Raw genomic sequence first — 9782 nt, forward strand, 5'->3', positions numbered from 1 at the left:
CATCTTACTTGCCAATCAAATGTTTACAGCGAAGCCCTCATCTGTGGAGTCATCCAGGCTGTCATACTGGACTTGATAGAACTCGCTCTGTTGGTTTTGGTCAGTCTTGACATTCGGCTGGACTTTTTGAAAGGACTCACTCTGTTGGTTGAGGCTTTTTGTGTCGTTCTGGTTGACACTCGCCTGGACCTGCTGAAAGTCATTATGCTGACCCTTGGTCATGTTGTAGCTCTGCTGTTCCTGGCTGAAGGCATCGTTTAGTTGCCCCTTGCCACTCGTGTTGTAGCCCGCCTGGTTGTTCTTCTCGGGGTGGCTTCCTTTGTCTCCAAATACCTCTTTACTTGTAGGTGGGGCTTGATGGGGAAGGAATTTATTAGTTTTGCATTCAACTAAATGTGAGACAAGACTAGCTAGACCATTGTTCAGTCATATCTATGCTATAGATAAGTTTACAATGACACCATCTTGTGTCAGAGGTCAGAAAACAGGTGAAGCATGAAGTTCCCCCCCAACCATCATTAATTTATCCAATTGGTCCAGGGTTTGTGGCGACATCATTGGAATCCTATCCATTGATGAGCAGACTGTACAAATTATCCATGTAACCAGGAACCTATTCATGTTAAAGAAAAAAAAATGCATTAGCCTATCATTGTCAACATCACATCCCACAAGAACTTCAAGCAGAAAGTTAATTGAACATTGTGACTGACATTTGTGCATTGTTGAGGGAGCAACTCATTGCTTCAGGCCATTCTAAAGAAGTGGTTTCACAACTTCTAACCAGTTTCTTTTTTTTTTCTTCCTAGCTCTATCCACATATACCTATTTGAACCCACAAAGCTCTTGTCCTTTGCACCTGTGCAATACATTTTTCATGACGAATCGGGTGTTTTGGAAATGTGTCAAGAGTGAACCTATCCGCTCGAGTGTTCGAGCAAAATCCAGCAACACAACGAGCCGGCATTTTGGCTAACGTAGAAAAAAAACGGGTAAATTCTCACCGGTTCAATAAGTATATACACTTGACCCCACCACTGGAGGAGTTTGCAAACTACGTCACTTCAGATTTTTTCAACCCAAAACCCCTGAGAGAATTATGTTGGGAAGTGGGGAAAAAAAAAAATATACAGCAACACTGACATCCTGTGAAAAAACATGACTCCATTCCAGCTGTTTTTTTTTTTTTTGATTGGTAAACATACTAAATTTCGGGTTTTATGTGTCAATGTCACTTTAAATGCACATTTAACGTATGAAGACAATACTGATACTATGATCATGTTATTCACTACTTTTCTCCATGTGTAGGCATTTTTAGACTCCATCTTCACCTTCCACATAACATGAAGAGTCATTTGACTCCAATTCATGAATCAGACAAGGCTGTCACATGACCACCCACAACCTTCACCATACAATGACACGTGTGTGGGGTGACCAAACCAAATAGCTGTCATGCAGCTATTATAGCTTTTAACTTGATTTCAGTAAGTTGAAATTACAATTTTGGTAGTCACACAGCAAAATTAGGTTGACAGACAATCACTAAGTCTGGTCAAACTGCTTTCTAGAATAAAACTAATGTTTGCTGAGCCATTCTAAACCATCCAATATTTGGCTAGTCAACCCAGCTCTAATGAACATTTACCCCGACTATAAAATTCATGCCAGTACTGGCACTGAACCAAAGCTTAACTCCTCACTGAAAGTGGTACTCAACTTTGTCAAAAAAAAACAGCGGGGTGATTCTCAATGTTCTTGTGTCAGACAAGTGTTACAGAGAGCTGAGCTCTTCGATGCTGTACCAAAATCAAACATTCACAACAAGCCCCTCATCTGTCAAGTAATCATCCAGTCTGTCATTCTGTGAGACACTTTGGACTTGTTGGAAGGACTCGTTCTGTTGGTTGTGGTCAGTGTTTACATTCTGCTGGACTTGTTGAAAGGACGGTTGGTTGTGGTCCATTGTGTTGTTCTGGTTGACACTCTTCTGGACTTGTTGAAATAAGTCATGTTGACCCGTGATGATCACGTTGTAGGTCATTTCCTTCATGGTGGCTTGCTTTGTATTCAAATGCCTCTTTGGTCACAGCAGCTGTACATTAAATAACGTAAAAGGTAGTGTTCCAGTAAAACTCGTGGAGTCAAGAACCATTGACACTGAATATTTCTGAGTGCATCGTTTGGCAATTAAAAAAAAAATAAAAAAAACTGTACTGATTCAGGTCATTATAAAGTACTGGCTAAAATGCTATAGCACAAGCATGACCAACAAAAACCCACTGAAGTAATGCAATACTGCAAACAGAAACACTACAGCACTTAAGGTATATGCAACTCAACTGGACATGGGTATTTATATAAAAAAAAACACAATTCAGTTACAGAATGTTAATGAATTTATTTGGCTGAAATGTCACAAGCAAGTGTGTATAGGAACAAGAATTTCTGCAATATATATTTATATATAAAAAATAATTAAATTCTTGCAAAGTGAAGTGTTCCTTGGCATAGTAAACTGGAAACTCTAAAGTAATGCATCTCTACCCAATTTCTCACCTGGAGTATCTCGCTTCAATGCAGAATCCAAAGAATCAAGAAGCACAACAACGTTCTTAAGTGAAACATCATCAGGAGACACGCCTGTAGCAAATGAAAAGTTAACATCCCAAACATGTATTTTAATAGTGGTCTACACTGACACACCTCCCCTTGTTTGGCACCACCTGGGAAACAAAGGCCTGCACACACAAAATCATCTCAGTAGTTCAAGCAAACTGTCATTTGAACAAGAATTCAGCAACAGAAAAATAACCTTGAAGACAACATAGACAAGCACAACCAATATCCGTACAGCAGCCATTTTTTCACTCGATGAAAGAGTGGCCAATCGAGCTTTTATAGCAGTTAACGAGTGACCGCACCAGATGGTCATTGTCTCCAATTAGCTCCACCTGGACCACCAGTACAACATTTACAAAAAAAAGTCAACTTCAATTGACATGAATAAAACTTTGTTGAAATCTTTTTGGTTATCATATTTTTTTCTTACATGATGTTTGCATTTTACTTTTAAAGCCCTTTTATTTTGGAAATTTTCTCACGACAGATTATAGCATCATAATAACTGGATGAAAACTATGGAATAAAGTTGTGGCTGTGGCTTTTGTGATTTGTGATAATCGTCGAGGAAGCACAGACTCGCCAGTGTTTATGACATCTGTTTCACAGTCGTGACGTTGGGTTCAAACCTGTGTGGAATTTGTGGGTTCTTCTTGTGGTTACATTGGTTTTGTCCTCGGGTGGAAGGTTTCAAATACTTGTAAATGTACTTCAGAAGATTACAAGTAAATGTACTTTGAGCATTTGTTTTGTCTGACTTTTTACTTTCTAATTTGAAAATGTTAGACTCTTCACTTTGTCAAAATTTTTATTTAAAACTCTACACATGACAAAAAAAAAATATCTCAAGATAACCGCTTTTTTGGGGGGATACTTAAGTACAGTCTGTATAATTTTAGATTCGTAGTGATCACTTGTGGTACAACTTTAATCTGTTCCTTAACCAAGTTCATTATTCAAAACACTGAAATCACTTTTTACCCACTGGAGTGAATGGAAATACCATGAATATATTCAAACCTACACCCAATACACAAAATAATGTTTTGTTTTTATGATCAAGAACATAGCACTCAGTCTTATTGTACTTTTTAAGTTATATAATCAGAATTAGGGCAGAGGCCCTGTAGCTCAGTGGTGAGCGCATTGGTTTGATAAACCAGGGGTCGTGAGTTCCTATCTCACTGGGGCCTCTACTCCCCAAGGGCATCCGGCGTATCTGAGATGTCACAGTGTGGACAGCTGACACTGAAAGAAACCTTTTGTTTATCTTCAAAACCGCATTTCTAAACATCCTACCTGAAATGAAACATCTGATAATTCGACTGTTTTTTTTTTTTTTTTTCCAGCATGACAGATTAGAAGTCCAGGATTGGTTATTATGCATTAATGACTATCACTGGCATCCCCTGGACAAAGATGCTGGGGCAGATATTAAGCAGAAGAAAGTCCTTTGATTGTCAAACTATCTAGCTGGAGATTTTATTCTACTCTAATTTTTATGATGTGTCCACGTTTTTGTGCACATTTACCAATGGTTTGGTTCTTGGTCTCAGAGCTAATGCTCATACAATTATGGATGAAATTGATAATGGAAATTGAGTTGGACCATATTGACACTACACTCACAATGTATATTGTGAAAAGTGATGCATTTACAAAACACTATATGGTAGACATGTCTCTTAAGTATTAAAGTGGCACCAGGACAGCTGACAAAACAAATTCTCTGGTTCCAATTCTTGGAAGGCTTCATAATGGGACATTTTTCAAAACTCACCCTTACAATGCAAACCATGCTGGTACTTTGTGCAAAGTGTGAGGACCATTAAGAGTTTCACTCAGTCCTCAAGTGATGCACCTGGGTCTTTACTCTAACATTTTCAAAAGTAAAAAAAGAGGTGAAGGCAACCATGAGCTGCCCAAAATAAATAAATAAAAAAGACACCAGAAATTCCATAGCAATGACTGCTCCCTTCAACATTGCAAGGATAGCCTTAACAAACTCAATCACATATTACATGTGTAGGTAATGTTTGTGTTATGTTTCATTTTTGGCTTTGCAACACTTTACAGATAATTTGGCATCTTTGTTAAAATATACCCCAACTAATTCATGTTGGCAATTTTAAGACATTTGACCAAAGGCAGTTTCACTGAATGTTTTCTAAAAGTGATGCACCCGTGTATAGTGTACAAAACCTGAATGTTTTCAAAAACAGTCACTGCTGAAGATAAGGATTTTAATTCTATTTGACAAGTGTTACATAAAAACAAGAATCTGCAGGCCCCATAGCTCAGTGGTCTTGGACTTGAAAAAAAGTCATTATCCTGGACCTTTCGCTCATGTTGTAGCTCGACTGGTCATGGTTAGAGGGATCGTTCTGTTGGCCCTTGCCGCTCATGTTTGAGGCAGGTTAAGAAGGTCATTTCTCTCACGGTGGCTTGGTTTGTCTTGAAATACCTCTTTGGTTGCAGGTTGGGCTTGATGGCAAAAAGTCACATTAGTGCCCATTGAATTAAATAGGGCACGGTGGATCAGCCGGTAAAGCGTTGGCCTCACAGTTCGGAGGTCCCAGGTTCAATCCCGGACCCACCTGTGTGGAGTTTGCATGTTCTTCCCGTGCTTGCGTGGATTTCTCCAGGCACTCAGGTTTCCTCCCACATTCCAAAAACATGGAACATTAATTGGACACTCTAAATTGCCTGTAGGTGTGATTATAAGTCCGGCTGTTTGTCTCGATCTGCCTTGCGAATGGCTGGCAACCATTTCAGCATGTACCCCGCCAGCTGGGATAGGCTCCATCACTCCTTGCGACCCTTGTGAGGATAAGTGGCAATGAAAATGGATGGATGATTTAAATGGGGGGACGAGAAAAGTTAGACCCCTGTGCAGTCTTGTGTTTATGCTATTGATGAAGACTGTACAATTACCCATGTAACCAGCAACCTACTCATGTTAAAACCCAAAAAAAAAAAAAATAAAAAAATAAAAATAAAAAAAAAAAACACACAACCTATGAATGAAATAACATCCCATAAGAACTTCAAGCCAGCGTTTTAAATCAGAAAGGTCATTAAACCATTGTGACTGAATTTGTATCTTATTCTAAATTTTGAGATTATAGTGTTAACGGTTTTCTTTGTCATGGAAAACACGAATTGCCAACAGTCGATGCGCAGCACGTGGTGGCAAGTTATGAGCTATTTGACTTCTGAACCATGGATAAATCCGAGAAAAGAATTAAGAAGTCAAAATGTGTAATGCTGAAGGAGACACTCACAGCTTGTCTTATGTTTAAAAAAAAAAAAAAAGGTAATGCTTAAATCAGTGTACACTGATATAAATGCAAAAATCAGTCAGGAAACATTAGTTGGCTATTATTTATCAAGTACTGTATAGATTCTGAAATAAGTGAAATTGTCTTTTTGAATTCTAGTTACGTATTTCCATGTGTGCATGCTCAGGGAGGAAGTTATGGAACAGGAATTTTGGTTTGAAGTGATTTGCTGCACGTCACTTCAAATCTAGCTTTACTTTCAAGAATATCTTCTCTTCCTTTCGGCTTGTGCCGATAGGGGTCGCCACAGCGTGTCATCTTTTTCTATCTAAGCCCATCTTCTTCTCGAACACCCACTGTCCTCATGTCTTCCCTCACAACATCCATCAACCTTCTCTTTGGTCTTCCTCTCGCTCTTTTGCCTGGGAGCTCCATCCTCAGCATCCTTCTATCAATATACTCACTCTCTTGCCTCTGAACATGTCCAAACCATCGAAATCTGCTCTCTCGAATCTTGTCTCCAAAACATCCAGCTTTGGCTGTCCCTCTAATGACCTTATTTGTAATCCTATTCACTCCAAGCAAGAACCTCAGCATCTTTAATTCTGCTACCCGTTGTCTCTTCAGTGCCACCTTCTCTAATCCGTACATCATGACGAGCCTCACCACTGTTTCATGAACTTTTTATATCCTAGCAGAGACACTTCTGTCACATACGAGTAACACACCAGACACCTTCCGCCAGCTGTTCCAACCTGTTTGGACCCGTTTCTTCACTTCCTTACCACACTCACTATTGCTCTGGATTGTTGACCCCAAGTATTTGAAGTCATCCACCCTCGCTGTCTCTTCTCCCTGGAGCTTCAATCATCCTCCTCCGCCCCTCACATTCATGCACATATATTCTGTTTTACTTCAGCTAATCTTCACTCTACTTTCCCGTGCATGCCTCCATCTTTCTAATTGTTCCTCCGCCTGCTCCCTACTTTCGCTGCAGATCACAAGATCTGCAAACATCTTAGTTCAAGGGGATTCCAGTCTAACCTCAGTCATCCAATCCTTTACTACCGCAACAGGAATGGACTCCGCACAGATCCCTGAAGGAGTCCCACCTCCACCTTAAATTCTAACACACCTACAGCACATGTCATTTGAAAGTAAAGCTCTGTATTGCCATTTGAAATTTGGTACCAAATGTATTAGGGTAAAGACTTAAGAGCCTACGACAATTTTTTGCCGTAACCATTTTAGTGACTGATCAATGGTCGTTTTAAGCAGATTTTTACAACACATGATTTAAGGGCAAAATCCAGCATCCATTTTGAGAAACTAAATTACTGGCATCATTAGCTGCCAATATAATCAAACTACAATCTAGATTAGAAACTACACATTCCATAGTACTGTCAGCTCCCTGCAGTTGTACAACCACCGCCTGGCCAAAGTCAGCCCAGATAAAACTACATTTCATGTAATTTGTAGTGAGTTTAATTATGCTTTTGGCACACTCTATAAATCTTCCCTCCTTAAGCCTAATTTTACTCCTACAATTCACCTCATGCTAGTAGTTTAAGTCTTGAACCATTTAATAAAACTGGTTTGTTGAGAACACAATGAGTATTTCCCAAAATTTAAAAAAAAAAAAAATTTCCACATTGCAAACATTCACAATAAAGCCCTCATCAGGGGAGTCATCCTGCTGGAGTTGAAAAGACTCACTCTGTTGTTCTGCTTGATGCTCTCCTGGACTTGCTAAAAATCATGCTGACCCTTGCTCATGTTGTGGCTCTGCTGGTCGTTCAGCTGGCATTTGCCGCTCATGTTGTAGGGCAAGGCATCATTCAGAGCTGGCCCTTGCCGCTCATGTTGTAGTTCTGCCAATCTCTCTCTCATGGAGGTTTGCTTTGTCTTAAAATACCTCTTTGGTTACAGATTGGCCTTAATGGCAAGGAGTCATATTAGTGCCCATTAAATGGGGGGGGGGGGGGGGACTAGAAAAGTTAGACCCCTGTGCAGTCTTATTTATGCCATTGATGAAGAATGTACAATTACCCATGTGAAGACAAACATGCAACCTATGAATGGCATCACATCTCATAAGAACTTCAAACCAATATTTTAAAATCAGAACGGCCATGGAACCATTGACTGAATTTCTTACATGCAATGATTTAAGTCACACCACTTTTGATACCAAATATAGTGTACATATAATATTGGATGCTAGAATGCAAATTAAGTGGTGAAAAGTTCAAATTTAAACTTGTTTGAAGAATCCCATTTGAGAAACTTATTTTAATATAAAACACTGAATCTAAAAAAATAAATTCTTTAAGATCACCAACATAATACAGTTTTAAAGCTTGGATTTGGCCCGAATTAAATGTACTGGGACAACAAGACCCATCTATGACTGTGACAAGCAAAATTTCTTGAGTGCAACTTGGCTGAGTCGAGACTGTCACTCGAATTTTCCTCACCTGGAGTATGTCGCTTCAACACAGAATCAAGAAGTTCCACAACATTAAGTGCATCATCATCAGGAGATACACCTGTACAAAAGGAAACGTTTTAACATCACAAACATGTAACTCGTCAGTCATGGTCTCCCTCACCACACCTTTTTTCAGCACAGCATTGGACTCCCCTTGTTTCACATCACCTGGAAAACAAAGACCTGCAGACACATAAACTCAAGTCAACATTTGAAGACAAATAGTCATCTTAAACAAAATCTCAGCTGTGGAAGAAGTCAAGCAAAAAAAAAAAAATAACCTCCCATGAAGACAGCATGGACCAACGGAACCAAAGCCCAAACAGCAGCCAATGTTCCTGTGGCAGATGTGGAAAAAGGCAGACCAGGTGAGCTTTTATAGCAGGTGATGAGCGACATCGCCAGGTTCTACTTGGCTCCAATTATCTCCACCTGGAGCAGTGGAACAAGACCCCGACTTGTCAAAAATGAATAAATAAATAAATCTAGGTGCCTACAGATAAATTTACGGTGAGCTTCTTTTGGTTGTGATCATTTTTTAAATGTATTTAAATTTTCTGTTTAAAGCACAATATTAAATAGATGTTCTCACCTGAGATTTAGCCTATGACAATTACTGGATGAAAATTACCAAAAAAAGTTGTGGCTACTTTTTGGATTCACGGTTCATAATACAAAGATTTGAACTGCAACGTAACTAATTCTATATGGCTCGTTCTGGTGTATTTGATCCAGGTACCAGGGCCACTACAACATGGTCATGAAGACACTAATGAGGAAGTCTTTCAAAAATAATGAAGTGACTCAGTAACTGCAATCATTATTTTTCCTTTTGGAAAACAATACAGTACGTATGTGCCTGATAGTATTATGTTGTCTACCTAATGTGTTGCAACACTAAATTATCCATCGGTCAAACCCTGTACTGTGCCATGGATGGAATTACTCTGCGACACCGCTGAGGTCTTATGGATGCCTGTCGAGGTAGCTTTGTTGGCAGCCTTCAGCTCAGTGATTCTCAGCATGTGAAAGGAGGCGCTGTGGTACAGGTTCTGTGGTTCTCTGACTGAAGGAGAAAATAAAACTTTCAGTTTTCCAACTCTTATTCTATGTTTTGAGATTATAATGTTAACTTTGTCTTTTTTTGTCATAAAAAATACAAATGGCCAACAGTCCATGTGCAGTACCTGGTGGCAAGGTATGAGCTATTTGACTCCTGGCACGTTTAACCACCGGATAAATCCAAGAAGAATTCTGAAGAAATCAAAATGCGTAATGTTAAATCAGAATCAGCTTTATTGGCCAAGTGTGTAAAAACACAAGGAATTTTTCTCCGGCAGTCGGTGCTGCCCTGGTACAACATACCGAACAAGAACAAGAAA

General features: G+C 39.4%; 1 protein-coding gene across 2 annotated transcripts; it reads right to left on the minus strand.

Moving 5' to 3' along the window:
- Positions 1–8832, minus strand: LOC133495761 (uncharacterized). 2 transcript variants are annotated; one of them, XM_061810710.1, is made up of 5 exons: positions 8682–8832; positions 8527–8583; positions 8387–8458; positions 2563–2646; positions 1–353 (listed from the first exon to the last, which is right to left on the minus strand). In XM_061810710.1, the coding sequence occupies exons 1-5, from the start codon at positions 8797–8799 to the stop codon at positions 16–18; spliced, it is 669 nt and encodes a 222-aa protein (XP_061666694.1). In that variant the 5' UTR covers positions 8800–8832; the 3' UTR covers positions 1–15. The 2 variants fall into 2 exon arrangements, with proteins under 2 accessions (XP_061666694.1, XP_061666695.1); XM_061810711.1 differs by lacking the exon at positions 2563–2646.
- Positions 8833–9782: the final 950 nt, after the last annotated feature.

Source organism: Syngnathoides biaculeatus, chromosome 22 (assembly GCF_019802595.1).
Source record: "Syngnathoides biaculeatus isolate LvHL_M chromosome 22, ASM1980259v1, whole genome shotgun sequence".
In the NCBI taxonomy this organism is placed as follows: domain Eukaryota; kingdom Metazoa; phylum Chordata; class Actinopteri; order Syngnathiformes; family Syngnathidae; genus Syngnathoides; species Syngnathoides biaculeatus.

Bases quoted from the DNA above. Each gene is read 5' to 3' on its own strand.
- LOC133495761 (XM_061810710.1), bottom strand. From the start codon at position 8,799: ATGTCGCTCATCACCTGCTATAAAAGCTCACCTGGTCTGCCTTTTTCC. The intron at 8,459-8,526 runs GTGTGGTGAGGG...CCTTTTGTACAG, and splicing joins CAATGCTGTGCTGAAAAAAG to GTGTATCTCCTGATGATGAT. The intron at 354-2,562 runs GTGAGAAATTGG...TTCCCCATCAAG, and splicing joins ATTGAAGCGAGATACTCCAG to CCCCACCTACAAGTAAAGAG.